The following is a 17,368-nucleotide window of genomic DNA, read 5'->3' as shown; positions in this document are numbered from 1 at the left end:
TGGAAGGAGGTTTGGGATTCACCCCAGGAGATATTTTATCTCCGTCCTCAAAGAATCAAATGTACCATTCCTTTAAAATAAGCATACATTGAGGAGGGACTGGCGATGAGAGTGGAAACTAGCTATAGAAATGGGAGAATGCAGCCCTGAATTGCTCCAGAACAAATACATTTAATGCCAGGGAAGTAGACCACGCTGGGTAATGTCACAATACTATAAAAGGAAGGGTACTTGCTAGGTCGTATTCTAGGATATTTTTTCCAGCCCTATCTCCAGGCTGCTGGAAGGACAGTCAGGCTGGTTTAGGTGCTCTCTCCCTACCCTCCAAACAGCGCAAACATTCTGGGTGGCTTCCAGACTGCCTGGTGGCATCGCCAAATTGGCTTGCTCCACCGCTGCAGCTCGGAAGGCAGGGTTAATTCCATACAGTTGCCAGAGCCCTAAATGAGGGAGCCTAGGTCAGAGGTCGCACCCACCGGGGAGGGCGGGATTTAGGGGTGCGGGGCGGGCTGAGCCTGGCTCCGCCCAGGGAGGGGGCGGGACGCTTTCCGTGCCCCGCCCCACCGGCTCGCGGTTGCACGTGACCCGCGGTTCCGCCTCCCGCCCGCTCCGCAGCGCCAGCTCGGCAGGCGCGGGGTGTGAGTGTGGAGTGAGACCCGCCGGGCTCCAACTCCGCAGCGCCGGAGCGCGGCGGGCAGCAACTTTCTCCCGGGAGCGGCCGTGGCGGCGGCTGCTGCCGTGGCAGCCGGAGCGGAAGCCGGGAGGAAGAAGGCGGCGGCGGCGGCGGCGGTTGCTCCCGCCGGCTCGGGCTGTCCAGCTCGCTGAGACTGCCGGCCCGCGGAGCCGCGTCCCCCCGGGCAGCCCCGGGCCCCTGCCCTATGTCCCGCAAGGCGAGCGAGAATGTGGAGTACACGCTGCGGAGCCTGAGCAGCCTGATGGGCGAGCGGCGCAGGAAGCAGCAGGAGCCGGACGCGGCAAGCGCGGCCGGGGAGTGCAGCCTCTTGGCGGCCGCCGAGTCGAGCACCAGCCTGCAGAGCGCGGGCGCGGGCGGCGGCGTCGGGGACCTGGAGCGCGCGGCGCGGCGGCAGTTCCAGCAGGACGAGACCCCCGCCTTCGTGTACGTGGTGGCCGTCTTCTCCGCGCTCGGCGGCTTCCTGTTTGGCTATGACACCGGGGTGGTGTCAGGGGCCATGCTGCTGCTCAAGCGGCAGCTCAGTCTGGACGCGCTGTGGCAGGAGCTGCTCGTGTCCAGCACGGTGGGGGCGGCTGCCGTCTCGGCATTGGCCGGAGGCGCCCTCAACGGCGTCTTCGGTCGCCGCGCTGCCATCCTCCTGGCCAGTGCCCTCTTCACCGCCGGCTCCGCGGTGCTGGCCGCGGCCAGCAACAAGGAGACGCTGCTCGCCGGCCGCCTGGTCGTGGGACTCGGCATCGGTGAGTTCGGGCTCCGCTAAGGGCGCACGGGACCCCAGTGTCACCGCCCTTGACCCTGGGTGTTGCGTGCCTCTTGCCCATCGGGGTCCTCGTCGGGTCTCGCCTGGTCAGAGAATCCTCCATTTCTCTGGCCTCTAGAGCCCATCTGTTGGTCCAACCTCCAAGGCTCTCCCGGGAGGTGGGGGGTTTGAGGGCGGGGGGTCACTGTAGTCTCCCTCGAGCCCACGTGGAATCTTTGATCGTCCACGGACCAGTCAGTCCGAGTAGTTGTTGCCTCTCGGCACTTCCAGGAACCCAGCTGAGCCCCAGCTTTTTCCTTGATCCAGCCTAACCTGATGCTGCGTCTTGAGCTTACGAGGGTCTCTATTTTCCTGCACTGTCCCACCTTCCCTCTCCACTGCTACCCCTTTCCTTTTCTAGGGCTCCCAGCCTGCAACCTAGAACGTCGTCAAGTTACAATGAGATAATATTTAGAATTAAGTAATTCCGGACTCTGAAAGGTTTATTAGCTACCCCTGCCCTCTTTCCTTATCTAGCATTTGTCTTTAGATGCTATCTCCTTTTGCTTTTATGCTTTTTCTATTGCCTTTCAGCTTTCATTCTTTTCCCAAGTGAATTCCATTCTCCTCTGTTTTTCTAACTTTTTCATTTGAATCCTTTTTTATCCATTCTCCTCTTTGTTTTGCCTCTCCTGCTTTCCAGTTGGGAACCAAATTATCTATTAAAGGTCATATTCACTTCCTGAATTCATTTAGGAGGTACTCCCCCTGTGGATAAATGCCCAGCAAGATAAATGATTGGAATTTACTTCAAAAATGAAGGCATTAATGTTCTCCTGGCATTGATTTTTTTTCACCCTGGTTGCTGAGCAAGGGAGGTACAATTGGCAAGTTTTTGGCAGAGGGAAGCCATTTAGAATGTGCTCAGTATTATTAGAAAGCACTTTTGAGGGAAAGTAGGGGGTTGTGACTTAAATCTCACTAGAATTTTTCTAAGACACACCGCTGATGCCTTTTTAATGTTTCGTTTCATAATTCAGTTTTTTGTTTCCCTTAGGGTGCTGTTGAAGTATTTATTCCCCATGGCTGGGGCTTGATGAAAGCGCTTTAAACCTGGGGCTGCTAGTGATCTGTGTATTCACCACTTGTTTCATGTTTGTGCTTTTCACCCTTTCTCTGTGGGTTCTGAAGGGAAGCAAAGGCCATATATTCAACTCCACATGCAGGAACCATGAGCCTAAAACCCAGCTCGCTGCACTTTATATTCAAAGTTTGTCAGTAGTGACCTTCCTTTTGCTTGTTTATTGTACTATTAGGAAAGGTAGGGCAAAGCTCTCAGTAACATATTAAGTTGGCACAAAAATGTCCAAAGTGACCAAAAAATCCAGCTGAAATGAAACCTCTTTGTATGGAAACTACTTGCGCCTTCAGGACCCTTCAACAAATAACCTGCTAAGTGACCACGATTCTTTTCTCAGCATTGTCTGCTTGGGACATCTGGACTTTTTTTGTTGCTTCTGACATAGAAATAACATCATTTTAGGTAGCAAGAATTGTTCTGTCAACCTGAATCTTTTCTGTAATTTTGAAATTGAATCATGATTTGCAGAACTCTCTAAATGAAGCTTCCTAGTGTTTTGCTATGGCAAGTATTGGTTAAAATTTTGGGTATTATGTTTAGTCTTTTTATCTGACCTGCAAATTGAGCCCTGTTCTGTGTAAGATCCCCTTCCAGATATTGTGGGCAGAATAGTGAGAAGAATGTATTATACTTTAGTAAATGTAGCAAGGTGGGACAAAAGCAATGTAGAACTTGCTAAGCTTTATAACAGAGATTCTCAGAGATAGCTGATGAATTCAGAGAGGGTACAGTTATCTCCAACAGAGGGAAGCCAGAAGCTCTTACCAATGGAAATGGTATGTTGACATGTCAGTATTTTAACAGAAATGAGGAAGGGACCTTCTAAGCAAGGGATAAAATGGGTAAAGGAAGGAAAGCGTAGCGCATACTTGGGGAATAGGTGGAAGCAGCAATAGAGGACAAAGCAGGAGATCAGATTGGAAGTACGGGTGTGCAAGAGCTGTGGAGGCCTCTCTGTCGTGCAGCCTCATTCTGTGGTCTCTGGGCTGATTGGTTCAACAGAGAAGCCCAGTTTAGGTATGGTCTTCATTCAGTTCTGGTGTAGCCCATCTCACTTCCAGAAACATACCTCTCAGAATAGAAGCCCTGAGGCAGTTTCGTAAAAGCCCTCTTCATTTACAAAATGAAGAATGTTTTAAGATCATAAACAGGCTTTGAAACAGGCCATGTTCAAAACAAAACAATAATGAAATAAAACCACTTCAAATTAGGATCTATGCAAAGCATGTAATTATACAAATAAAATCATTAAAACTTAAAAGATCACTAGCCTTCCAAAAGAAATCACAAGTGTGTGTTTTTTTTTTTTTGTTTGTTTGTTTTTTAAGCTACAAGGAAATGAGTTCCTAACATGAGCATTTTTTGAGGGACATTAAATCAGTTTGCTTGTTTGGTACACTAAATCTGGGTTAATTTTATGCTATTGTTTTTTAAGTAGTTAAATTTTATGTGTAGTCAGGGATTTGTTGTTTTGTCCTTATGATAGTAAATGTTGATGAATAACAAAATGTGGCTTTTGATGCCTTTTTCAGACAAGTTTGCTGTAAGAACTTCCTTCCTCCACATGTTTACCTGTGGTAAAATATAAGGCCCATGTGGGTCAGGGATTTCTGTTCATTTTGTTCACTGATACATTCCTGCCACATAGGAGATACTTGTTGAATAAATGAATGGTGAGCAGAAACAGAAAAAAATCCAAATTTCATTGCTGGTCGAGTAGCACTTTAAGTTAGTTTAAGTTCTTTTCAAAACACAAAAATAGTGCATTATCAAAATACTTGAAAGGCCATCTAAAGGTTTTGGTTGTAATAGTTTAATGAAATCATTATCTATTCAACACTTGCTAATTGAGCTTCCGTTATTGATCCTGTCAGATATGGGGCAGGCAGTAATTAGATAAAAACCCCACCTTGGAGGTGTTCATTCTGTAATGGAGTAGAAAGATACATAAACAAGCAATTAAAATAGACATTTCTCCATAGTGTCAGATGACACACAGAAGAGTGAGTGGTCAGTTGATTCTTTTAAGGGAAAAAATGGAACACAGGATTGAGGAAAGTTCTACAGTGGGATATTCAAAGTAGGGTTTGAAGAGTGAGTAGGTATTCAGCAGATGATGTAGATGAAGTCAGAAAAGTGCTTGTTTAGTGCTTTAGTATGTGCAAGACCTGGTGGTAGTACTTTACACATATTACCTCATTTAATCTTCCTGAGTCTGGGAAATGGGTCCCGTTTTGTTGGGTGTGGAAACAGTTAAATGGCAAGGTCACTGATTACAGAGGCAGGATTAAAAAAAAAAACCTTGAGTCTTTTGCTGTATTACCCTACTGGACATTTAAGGTGGAGTTAATAACTGGTGTAAAGGCACAGAAAAATCAAAGCAGTGTTTGAAGCATAGGTGAGTGAAGGGTGGTGATGGGGTGGTCATGAGACTAGAATGTTTTGGGGGGATTAGGCTGAATATAGTTTATTTGGTCCTGCCTATGCAGGGAGAGCTTTTAGAGGTTTTTAACAGTAAATAATATAATCAGATTAAACATCCCTTGAATCTGATATGTGAGGGTTTTTGTTTTTCCCATTATGCTTTTAAGTTCTTTTACTTTCTTCCTTACGGCTTCTCATGTCTTTGAAATTTTGGGTATTAGCAGTCCTTTGCTGAGATGGCTACTATAGGATGGGTAAAGCATAGCATGTGACCATTAATTACTGATATGGGAGGAGTCAGTGGACCCTTCAGCAGAAACCTTTGCAGAGGTGAAGATAGCAAGGAGTAGAGTGTAGTTATTAATGAGTATTAAATGAATTGCGTAGTAAAAGACCTTAAGTATCAGAAGTCAGGGAGATGTGTATTTCTTTTGATTTAAGGATTCTGTTTTCTTGACTGGTTGTAACAAAATTACCGAGTGCCTGTTTTAAATCGGGCATTATTTTGGGTTTTCTTTTCTTTTTTCTTTTTGGTTCACCAGAGGCATCTTTGGTTCCTCTAGTTTATTTTTCTCTTTTACTTGATTCCTGACACTAGACTTTCTCCATTTCGCTGCCTGCTACCATAACCACCTGAACTTTTTAAACGTGAAAAGTCAAATTTGAAATAGGACATACATTTTCCATCTCAGAAATGATTGTATTCTAACAGCGTTAATCATTTTTTTTTTTTTTTGAGATGGAGCTTCACTCTTGTCGCCCAGGCTAGAGTACAGTGGTGAGATCTCAGCTCACTGCCACCTCCACCTCCCAGGTTCAAGTGATTCTCCTGCCTCAGTCTCCCGAGTAGCTGGGATTACAGGCACCTGCCCCCCATGCGCACCTAATTTTTGTATTTTTGGTAGAGACAGGGTTTCACCATGTTGGCCAAGCTGGTCTCGAACTCCTGATCTCAGGTGATCCGCCTGCCTTGGCCTTCCAAAGTGCTGGGATTACAGGCATGAGCCACCATGCCCGGCCCAGGGTTAATCTTATTTTGTATATTCTTTACACGCAATCCCATTTTCAGGTGTTTGTTTAGCAGTATTGTACCTATAATCAAGGTTTTTAAGTATGGTTAGTTACAACAGGATTGAAGAATATGAGTTTGCTCATTTGCTTTATTTATTTTCTATCACCATGTATTTCCCATGCATAACACACAGGAAATTGTCTAGAAAAGACAAAGTACAACAGTATACTACTATTAACACTGTTAGCATGTACACGGTCAGTGAAAAAGCATACCTATTAGCCCTTTCTCCCTGGTGTTGGCATTTATTCTACTGCTCATTGTAAGTGGTGATTTAGGGTCTGTGTGGGGAATATCAAGAAGTCTCTAAATTTGATAGTCCCCAGTATTCAAAACCTTTCCTGAGAATTGACATACTAATTTATACAGCACTGGATTCGTTGAATTAATCTTAGATTTACATCAGTTTCTCCTGTGTCAGCCTCTTTCAGGACTCCCTCTACTGGAACACAATTTGTAGCTGTAAATTGCAGCTTGTAATTAGTATATTATGGCCTGTTGAGTAATACTTTTAAAAATACCACATTTTTGTTTTTCAAACAGCATTTGAATTCTTCCTCAGTGCAAATGAAATGTAAAATCTTGTTTGATCAAAAAATGCAATGTTGAGATCAGTGTCAACAAAGAATGTCATTTAAGGTAAGCATAGTTGGGCGGAAGCTCTTAAGTTTCAAATAGTTAATCAGCTAATATACAGTTTTGCGGGGAGGTGCTCAAATTTGTTTTTTTCCCCTACTCCCCAATTTCTGTCTGTTTGGTTGTTTTTGAAGGCAGGAATTCTGTACTGGATTTATGCTCCCTACTGGTATGAAACTGACACATGAAATAAAGCCTCCTTTGACTTCTTGTATTTCCTTGTTTTATACACATTAACAGCTTTGCTCCCTCCCCTTTTCTGTCTGGCAGTGTAGGGACTGACATTGCAGTTATAGTGAGGATTATGATCTAATTGTGTTTGCCTGGTAGTATAGCAACACCCTCTTCAAGTGAGTTGTCAGTAAGATAACGTAAGTCTGTTAACATGAGTTATGTGAAATTGTTCACGTGACTTCCTTGGAAAACATTGTGCTTTTCCATTCATCCCTTTTTCCCTCTTCTGGATTATAAACTTAAAGTAAGAATGCACTCAAAGTTAACTGACTTCACACTAACATCTTTGGTTTGAACACCTTTAATGATGTAGAAACTGCTAAGAGAACTGAACTAGCAAGCAGTCGTTGCTGTCTTTACCCAAAATCACCTGAGTGTAATTTTCTTTTTCTCATATTGAGCTTGGTTCCTTTGTCCATCTTTCTTGTCTACACCTTTTTCCATTTCTTTATCTTTCTTTTTCCTGTGACCCGTTAGAGTCCGTAAATAGTAGCAACACTTCTAATAGCAGCTATTGCTAATAGTGTCAAAACTTCCGTTGTCAGGAGGAAAATTCATACTCACCAGAAAAGCCTCAAACATTTTGCACATATAAAATTTAATTTCTCTGGTTGTAGAAAGAGAAAAAAGTTTTACAGGGACTTCTAAACTCAAGTTAAGAGTACTACATGCTTTCTAGTTAGGCCTTTTATTAAAGGCCACTATTTGAAATGGTGCGGTCTGCAGCATATGTCCAAGGCCACATGGCAGGAGCATCATTTCACAGCAGGGCCAAGCACTGTGGCAGCTGGTCACCAGCGAGCAATGGCACCAGTGTTCTTCTGATTTTAGTGCTGCCCTGCCCTGCACTGGGAGGAGTCTAGGCAGTCCATCCTTGTGGCAGGGTGTGGATTGGCCATCAGCTTAGCTGCCAGCGCCCTGGAAATAGTACCTAAGACTTGTTGAATGCTTACACTTCTAAACATTTTGCACATGCTAATTCACATAGTCTTCATAATAACCCAGGGGGATAATACAGTTATCTTTATTTTAAGGTGAGGGTATTTAGGCAGAAAGAGATGAAGTAACTTTTCTTATGATCACAAAGCTACTGGGTGGGGCCGGAGTTCAAACCCAAGAGGTCTGGCCTCCCAGTCTGTGCTCAACCAGTCTGTGACACTCACTCCTCCCTGAAACTGGCATAATTCTTCTTTACCATGATATATCATGTGGACATTACTTTTGTTTGTTTTAATATAGATTTTTTTTTATTGTGGTAAAGAACACATTACATTTATACTCTTACCCATTTTAAGGTGTGCAGTTTGGTATTGTTGGGTATATTCACATTGTTGTACAACAGATCTCTAGAACATTTTCATCTTGCAAAACTGAAACACTGTATCTATTAAACACAAATTCCCCAGCCTCTCTTCCCTATCCCTTGACAACCCACCTTTCTGCTTTCTGTTTCTATGATTTTTACTGTTTCGGATACTTCATATAAGTGGAATCATGCAGTATTTGTCCTTTGCTGGCTTACTTCACTTGAGGTTTATCCATGGTGTAGCATATGATAGAATTTCCTTCCTTTTAAAGGCTGCATAATATTCCATTGTGTATGTGTGTGTGTGTATATATATACACACTCATATATACATATATACACATATATGCATATATACACATATATACACATATATAGATTAAATGTGGCATTTAATCTATCCATTCATCTGTTGATGGACCTTTGAGTTATCTCTCCTTCTTGGCTGTTGTGGATATTGCTGCAATGAAGATGGGAGTGCAAACATCTCTTTGAGATCCTTCTTTGAATTTTTTTGGATATATACCCAGAATTGAGTTTGCTGGACCATGTAGAAGATCTATTTCTAATTTTTTGAGGAACCTCTATCCCGTTTTCCATAGTGGCTGCACTCCTCCCAGTGTGGGGCAGGGCGGCGCTAAAATTGAGAAACTAGGGTTCCAGTTCTCAATATGCTCACCAACATTTGTTGTTTTCTTTTCTTTTGACAGTGGCCATCCTAATGGATATGAAGTGATATCTCATGGTGGTTTTGATTTACATTTCTCTTAGGATTAGTGATGTGAAACATTTTTTCATAGACTTGTTGGCCACTTTTACCTTTGTATATCTTCTTTGGAAAATTGTTTATTGTATTTTCAAGTCCCTTACCTATTTTTAATTGGTTTATTTCAATTGCTATTGAGTTGTAGAAGTTCCTTATGTATTCTGAATATTAACCCCCTATCAGATATATGACTTGCAAATGTTTTCTTTCATTCCATTGGTTGCCTTTTCACTGTTTATTGTGTCTTTTGGTGTATAGTTTTTAAATTTGATGTAGTCCTGTTTGTCTGTTTTTGCTCAACACACACAAAACTAAAACTGTTGGAGTCATTTGTCATGCCCCTTGAGAGTAAGCTTTTTGGAAATTCTAATAAAATACTAGATTTTACTTCTAGGAGTATGTCATTTTGTTCCCTGGAATACATTCTTTGTGAACAAACATAATCTTCATTTCCTGTGATATAATGCTTTTTAGCAGCTTGGCAGAGGTGTTATAAAAAGTGGACTCTAAAAGCCCATTCTGTATGCCTATATGTGTATATGCTTGCATTCACTCAGTAATTAGGAACATTAGTATTTTCCTTAGTTTAAGTATGAATTAAAGGAAGTGCAGAGAAATTAGGGAAATTAGCACTGTTAGTAACAGTGCTGAGATTTAAACCCAGATTTCTAATCAAGAACCAGTGTACGCCCCACCTTTCTATTATATGATAAATCCAGTTTTTGATTGTGAAAGCTAAATATAGTCACCATAATGCTTCCCAAATTAGTATTAGTATTTAATGTGCTAGCAATGAAAATCCCAACACGATACTTTCACAAAAGAATTTCACAAAATGATTGTAATCAGATTGAGGGAACAGTAGTAAGACAGTAGTTATAGACAGAAGTAATTACTGCAAAGAAATAATATGTATATAATATATAGGGTATACAATATGTATTATTAAAACCAGAATATGATGAATGGAACAGAATCAGAATTCCAGTGATAGATCCAACTGTTTGGAAGAATTTAGTATTGAGCAAATAAGAGGGAAAAGAAAGAAGCAACTGAGAAGAGGAAATAGGAATATGAAATGTAAATGAAATTTAGGTCTCATATTCTCTGTAGTGTGTTGGTTTAAGAGTCTCTAATTTTTTTAATTAATGGAGTGTTTTTTCTTATCTATATTGATGACATCTTTTATTATAATTTTTAAAACCTCAAAGCAGAGATTTTAAAAGCGAGGCAACAGATTGGAAAGACATTGTGGTAAATTTATTTACTTAAAAGAAAATATATTTATCCTCAAAGTATACTAAACAGATTGTTTACAACAAGAAAAATATAGTTAGTAAATAGACTCTTGGGAAAGTGTTAAGCCTGGTTACTAATTAGAGGTGAAAATTAAGAGAACACCGTACTTACTAAATTAGCAAATTAAAAACTCAGGGCTGGCTGGGCGTGGTGACTCACGCCTGTAATCCCAGCACTTAGGGAGGCTGAGGTGGGTGGATCATGAGGTCAGGAGATCGAGACCATCCTGGCTAACAGGGTGAAACCCCATCTCTACTAAAAAATGCAAAAAAAAAAAATAAAATAAAATAAAATTAGCTGGGCATGGTGGCGGGCTACTCAGGAGGCTGAGGCAGGCGAATGGCATGAACTTGGGAGGCGGAGTTTGCAGTGAGCTGAGGTCGTGCCACTGCACTCCAGCCTGGGTGACAGAGCGAGACTCCATCTCAAGAAAGAAACAAACAAAAAAACAAACAAAAAAAAGCTAAACAAAACTCAGGGCTAAGTTGTTCCCTAGGAAAATATGATTTTCTGATTGTAAAATAAATTGGAATAATTTTCTGTAGAGAATATTCTAGATAAAAAGCTGACATGTTTGACATGCTTCATTCATTTGTTCTTCATTCAACAAGTTTATTTTGAATTACTAATATGTATTATATACTGTGCTCTTGCAGTTCATTTGTAAAATTGCTAATAATTCTTTGATCTGGAAATTTCACTTGAGAGATTGTAATATAAGGAAATAAAGAAAAACTCATTTTGTTTAAACGTATTTATAGATGTGCAATATGTAATTTTAAAAAGCTAGGAGGAACCTCCAAGTGCCTAGTGATTGGGAAATGATTAGTTAGACCACATCACATTGACATTAAACACAAAAACGTCTAGACCTTAGATACATATATCCCGCAAATATTAAGCCCGAAGAATAGAACCTAGTTGTATGGACACATTGATTGCAACTACCTAAAAAATTACACTTGGACATAGAGTTTGGAAGAAGGAATAAAGGTGTATGTTTAGTTTACATATGGCACAGGGCATTTACATTTTTGTTTTTTTAACTCTTCCCTTTAGATCATTGTTCTACTTCACATTCACATTTTTGTTTTAAAAGGCACAGAGACACACATAAGAAAACACAGCAGCAAGATACTTTTTTCCAAATTAGATTTTACTTCTTATTCTATGGAAGGACATTTTTAGGAAATAATGACAAAAATGTTGTAATCTAATCGTATAATAGCGGTGTGGGTGTATTTTTTCCCCCAGATTTTTAACTCATTGCATGAATTAGCAAGGTCTCATGATGTACGAAGTGCGTTTCTGGGATCTTATTATTGTATGTATCTCAGGAAAGTGTCTTGCTTACTTTATGGCTGAGAATGAGAGCTTCCATGGGCTCCCATCCCACACTCCCTTCTCTCTCTTGGGTTTCCTCAGCTGTTCCTGCCTGGGCCTTGCACAGATGCTGTCTTCTTTCTGTTTCTGTAGATGAACTGGCAAAGGCTTCTCCCTGTCTCCTATTCAAAGCTGTCATCCCAGCTCTTTCTCTTTTGTCTCATAACATTTCTCCTTCTACTGAGTTAGTCCTGTAAGCATGGACACATGCTGTTGTTATTTTTGCAGTCTTTTTTTTTTTTTATTTTATTACATTTATTTATTTATTTATTTTTAAAATTATACTTTAAGTTCTAAGGTACATGTGCACAACGTGCAGGTTTGTTACATATGTATACATGTGCCATGTTGGTGTGCTGCACCCACTAACTCGTCATTTACTTTAGGTATATCTCCTAATGCTATCGTTCCCCCCACCCCCTCCCCACAATAGGACCCAGTGTGTGATGCTCCCCTTCCTGTGTCCAAGTGATCTCATTGTTCAGTTCCCACCTATGAGTGAGAACATGCGGTATTCGGTTTTCTGTTCTTGCAATAGTTTGCTGAGAATGATGGTTTCCAGCTGCATCCATGTCTCAAAATTTTTTTTTTCTGCCCCACTTTATCTTTCGGTTACTATCCTGTCTGTCTCCTTTTCTTTACATAAAACAGTTGCCTGTATTCCTTTTCCGTAGTTCCTCTCTTCCCCTTTTTTCTGAACCCTATCCAGACAGGCTTTTATCCTTACCACTCCACTGGCGTTGCTCTTATCAACTTTACTGTGTCCTCTGTGTTGCTCAGCGCAAGGACTGTCGTCAGTCCTACTTGTCCTACCAAAGGCATTTGATACAAGTAAATCGTGTCTTCATGGACTACTTTCTTTGGCTTCTAGGACACCACATTCTCCCAGCTTTTTCTGTAGGCTGCTTCTTCCCCCATCTCCTTTGCAGATTCCCCTTCATCTCTCAGATCTCTTAACTCTGACCAGCCTCAGAGTTCTCTTCTTCTCTGCATTTACTCCTTTGGGGATCTCATCTTGTCTCATGGCTTGGAATAACTTCTGTGTTGCTGAGAATTCCCAAATCTAGATTTCAGCCCAGACCTCTCTCCTGATCTCCAGATGCTTGCACCTGACTTCCCTGTTTTGTCCACCATCTCCCACTTACCAGGTCAGAGCATTCCTCCTGGGGCTTTCACCAAAAGCCTTGGAGTTGTCCTTGACTACCTCATGTGCCCCTTATCAGGTCAGCTAGGAAATCTTTTGAATCTAGGCCCTAATTATATCTGAAATCTGTTTCTTATCACTTCCTCTGCAATCACCCTGATCCCAAATGTCACCCGTCTCTCACTTGGGGTATTGCCAGAGTCTCCTGCGTGTTCACTCTGCGCTTTTCCTGACCCCTCTGCTTACTTTTTATACATATGACAGCCAGAATGATTCATTTAAAATATAAATCAGACTATGCCATTTCTCTGCTCAAAGCCCCTGATTAGCTCCCCACCTCAGAGTAAAAACTAGTGGTCTGCAGCAGCCCATGGGATCTTGCCCCATGCCCACTTCTTTGATTTCATTTCCTACTGCTTTGCCTTCCCTCCTTTTCCAGCTGCCCCCACCTCTAGGAATACACTAGACATCCTTCCAGGCCTTTTTGTGGGTGGTTTCCTCTGCTGGGAAGCCTCTCCCTAGATACCTGGAGCACTCTTTCCCTTTCTCTCTTGTGTTTCCTCAAGCATCTCTTCTTAGCGGTGTCTTCCTTGATCATTCGGCTTAAAGTTGCAGCCCCCACCACTGATTTCCCCTGCTTTATTTTTCTCTATAGCAATTTTCACTAGCTGAAACACTTAATCAGTTGTGTTACTTATTGATTATTTTCTGTCCAATAGAGTGTAATCTCCATGAAGGCAGATTTTAATTTTTCTGTTTTGTTTATTGCTATTCCACCGTTGCATAGTGTAGTGCCTGGAACGCAGCAGGCATCCAGTAAATATTTAATCTGTACATAACAACTAAAACAGTATAATCTTAAGGAATAATTTTGAGCTGAGATTGGATCAAGGATGTTGTAGGAAATTTGTGTAGTGGATGGAAGTAATTAAATGTTCTCTAGGGTTGTTTCTGGCACTACTCTATGGTTTCAAACTTTTTAAAGTGGTTGGGAGAAAATGGGTATTATTTTTAACTTCAATTAAGACTTTTAAGTCTAATATTGTTTTCAGTCTCTGCAGTGAAATGGGTCTCTCCATGTATCTAGGGAGCCTAAACAAACGAAAGTTGATTTGTGTCTGAAAAATGATCTGACAGACGCTCAAGGATGAACTTGGAGTAATTACACTTAGATGTGACAGTGGAATCAACAGAAATGCAAACTTATTACATGGGATATATCTTTTCCACATGTTAATAATGCTCTAATGTCTCCTCTCTTTCCTGGCAGACAGACTTGTGGGAAGAGGGATTACTGATTCACACAGTTGCATCTTTGTGTTTGAACCTGGAATTAAAGCAGGAGTGGAAGGGCGTTGGAGTCATAGTTCACCCAGGCTATAAAGAGGCCTGATCAGTTTTCCCTGACCTTCACGTCTTCTGTCTGATGACTCAAGTTTTCAAACTTTAGTGAGTCTTTCTCTTGGAGAATGGAGATACGGAATTTGAAATCTCCTCATATTTTCTCCTTAGCAGCCAATCCATGTTTCAGATTCTATAATACATTTCACTAAGTAGCTATTGAGTGTCTGTATCTGGCCAGGCACATTGTGGCTTGGGATTCAAAAAATAAGACAGATTTTATTTTTCATTATGGTCTGATTATAAATTTAGGGGACAAAAAACATGTGTAGTATAAAATGATGTGGTAAGTTTTTAAAGATGATATTACATACATGGAATTTAAAAAATAAGTACCATAATCTTGAGATTGATCTGATCCTTTTAAATGATCCAGATTTTAATTCTGGATGGGGTTACGTTTCAAGTAAAGCCGATCTGCAACTCTTCATAGCAAATGGAGTGGCACTCTCACCAGTCCAAACTGTGATAATTAAAACACTGGTCTTAATATTGCACTTTAAGCTTATATTTGAATATGAGTGCTTCACATAAATATGGAAACTTACATTGTCAAGCAAAATGATTAAATTATGCTGTGTAGACTTGGCTTGAGCCACATTTCCTGGTTTACTGTTTTGAGTTTTTAATCTTACAAACCCCGTAAACCCTCTATACTTGTGAAACCATTCTTGCCACCCCAGACAGACCTTATTATGCCTTTCTCTGTAACACTTCTGTTACTGCCCATAGTGATACTCATAGGTCATTAATACAGACAGTAATAGAAAAATATATAAGACACAGTCGTGCAGAGGAAGGTTGATGAGGTCTACCTGCAGCTGGCAAGTCAGGTTTTACAAAATCCTAAATCATAGAGTTATTGTATAGATTAATTGATATGCTATTTTCTGTTAAAAGCTTAACATTATTCCTGATGCTTAATACATGCTCAGAAAACATTAGCCATTATTGTTGTAATTAATGTGAATTTTTCTTCCCGTTTTATCTCTGTTGGAGGCAGGCATCAACATTTTTTGGATTGGTGAATAAAACCAGACTGTCCTGAATTAAGTTTTCCTGGCACATGTGTAATTAAAACCTCTGTAGGACTATTAGATAGTATGAGTACAAATGAGTGAGTTACCTCATTTCACCTTTATAGTTCCTGGTTAAAGAGAGAAAGATATTTTGAAATTTTCATAGTTCATAATTTGAACCTTGAAATTTAGGATTGTACATAAGACAGGGAATTTAATGCATCAAATGAATGTGACATGCCATTATTCGTTGTTGCTAGTAGTTGGCCAATTTCAACTTTAATAGAAGTTCAGCCTTTTGTAATAGTTTGCAAAAACAGCAAAAAATTTGAGCAATAAGCTTTTAATTTTAGATTTCCTTCTTATCCTGTAGAATAAAGTTTTGGCAGTAGTGTCAACATAAGTAAATTGTGAAGAATCTAATGATATTCAAGTGAATGAGGATACTCTATTTTTGACCTACTGTACAAATTACAGTTCATAAAGTGAAATTCAAGCATCTTATTTTGCACAATATAAAGTTCAGCCATGTGCCACATAACGACATTTCAGTGGAGGATGACCACATATAGGATGGTAATAAGATTATAATACTGCATTTTTACTGTACCTTACCTTTTCTATGTTTAGCCATGTTTATACACGAATACCAATGTGTTATAGTTGCCTACAGTATTTAGTGTAATAACATCCCGTACAGTTTTATAACCCAGGAGCAGTAGGCTATAGCATATAGCTTAGGTATGTAGTGGGCTGTACCATTTAGGTTTGTGTAAGGACACTACATGAAGTTTGCAAAATGTATTCCTGAGAATGTATCTCCGTGGCTAAGCAATGCATGATTGCATTTGCGTGTGCACATCTTTAATAAGAATATCTTACTAAAGATTCTGAGGCAGTGACTTTGTTTACTTTTTCATAGGTAATATAAAATAGACAAATCTAAAGGACTTTATTTATTATGAATGAATAGTTCTTGAGGCTGGGGAAGTAAGAACCCTTTTTTAAAAAAGGTTTATAGCCTGATTAAGGAAATGATGAATGTTGCAAAAGAAACACATGACTTTGTTACATTTGTTTGGTAATTATGTAGTTATTTATTCATCTGTGTAAGAGATCATTAGAGCCTGGATTATTTTCAAAATTTTAGTTTCTAAATATGACATACATTTTCAAATAAAAATGTATATATATATATTAAGAATACAGAATTATAGTTATTAATAAGCATTAAAACTTTGCCTATGGATAGCTACTGCTGTGGTTAATAGTTACCTTTTATTTGCTTTAAGTGAACATCTGGCTGACTTAATCTAACTCAAAAATTTTTAGACATAAACTCAAAGCCACTGTCAGTAAATTTTTCTTTATTTTTAAGCAGTCATGAAGATGAGATACCCAGAGATAAGCCATATGAGCAAATAGTGCCTTAATTGCTCAAAAGGGAATGAATTCTAAGAATTAAGATGAATAAACATGACTAGTTTCTAGCAAAATTATAAAATATTAATGAAGATTTGGAAGCATTTAGAAAAGAGTCTGATGATTACTAGGAAGTTTTGTGTGTTCACTAGAAATATGCCTTACTAAACTATTCTCATTTGTTTTTTCTTTGAAAGCATTTTTTGGTGAGTAGATTAGGAAAATTCTGCAGATAAAGCATTTGGCACACTCTTTCACTGAATATATTCGTAGAACATTTTCTTTGTGTTAATAAGCAAAGTAAGGGAGCAAAATAAACTTTAATCTTGTGGGGCATACTGATGACAAATAATCTCTGAAATTTGGGAAATTAAAAAAACAAACAAACATGGTTTAGTAGGATGCCTTGTCAGGGTTGAAAAGTGGGCCCAGGAGGTCTCTACTGGGGTGCAACCAAGAGCTCAGTCCTTCAGCTCTGTGCTTATCAAATCCAGGGAGCCCGGAGCAAGCTAAATGGCTGTTACGCTTGATAACAGAGCTAATATTAAAAATAAGATACTGGAATGCTGTTAAAAACCAAGAAAAGTTAAAATTCATAGGAAATGTATTTATAATATGGGTATCTCCATATATTTTACGTTTTAAATATATTTGCGTTACAGCCATTGATCCACTCTTAGAGCTGACCAAC

The 17,368-nt window shown here is 40.0% G+C and overlaps 1 protein-coding gene across 1 annotated transcript in view; it reads left to right on the top strand.

The window, feature by feature from the left end:
• The first annotated feature begins 602 nt into the window (after positions 1-602).
• SLC2A13 (solute carrier family 2 member 13) overlaps positions 603-17,368 on the top strand; it is a 367,441-nt gene continuing 350,675 nt past the window's right edge. The window contains exon 1 of the mRNA XM_050750134.1: positions 603-1,431. Coding sequence (XP_050606091.1) covers positions 879-1,431 — 553 coding nt within the window. The 5' untranslated portion in view covers positions 603-878. The remainder of the gene's footprint in view (positions 1,432-17,368) is intronic.

Source organism: Macaca thibetana, chromosome 11, assembly GCF_024542745.1.
Source record: "Macaca thibetana thibetana isolate TM-01 chromosome 11, ASM2454274v1, whole genome shotgun sequence".
Lineage (NCBI taxonomy): Eukaryota > Metazoa > Chordata > Mammalia > Primates > Cercopithecidae > Macaca > Macaca thibetana.
This window is presented reverse-complemented; position numbering and strand designations above follow the sequence as displayed.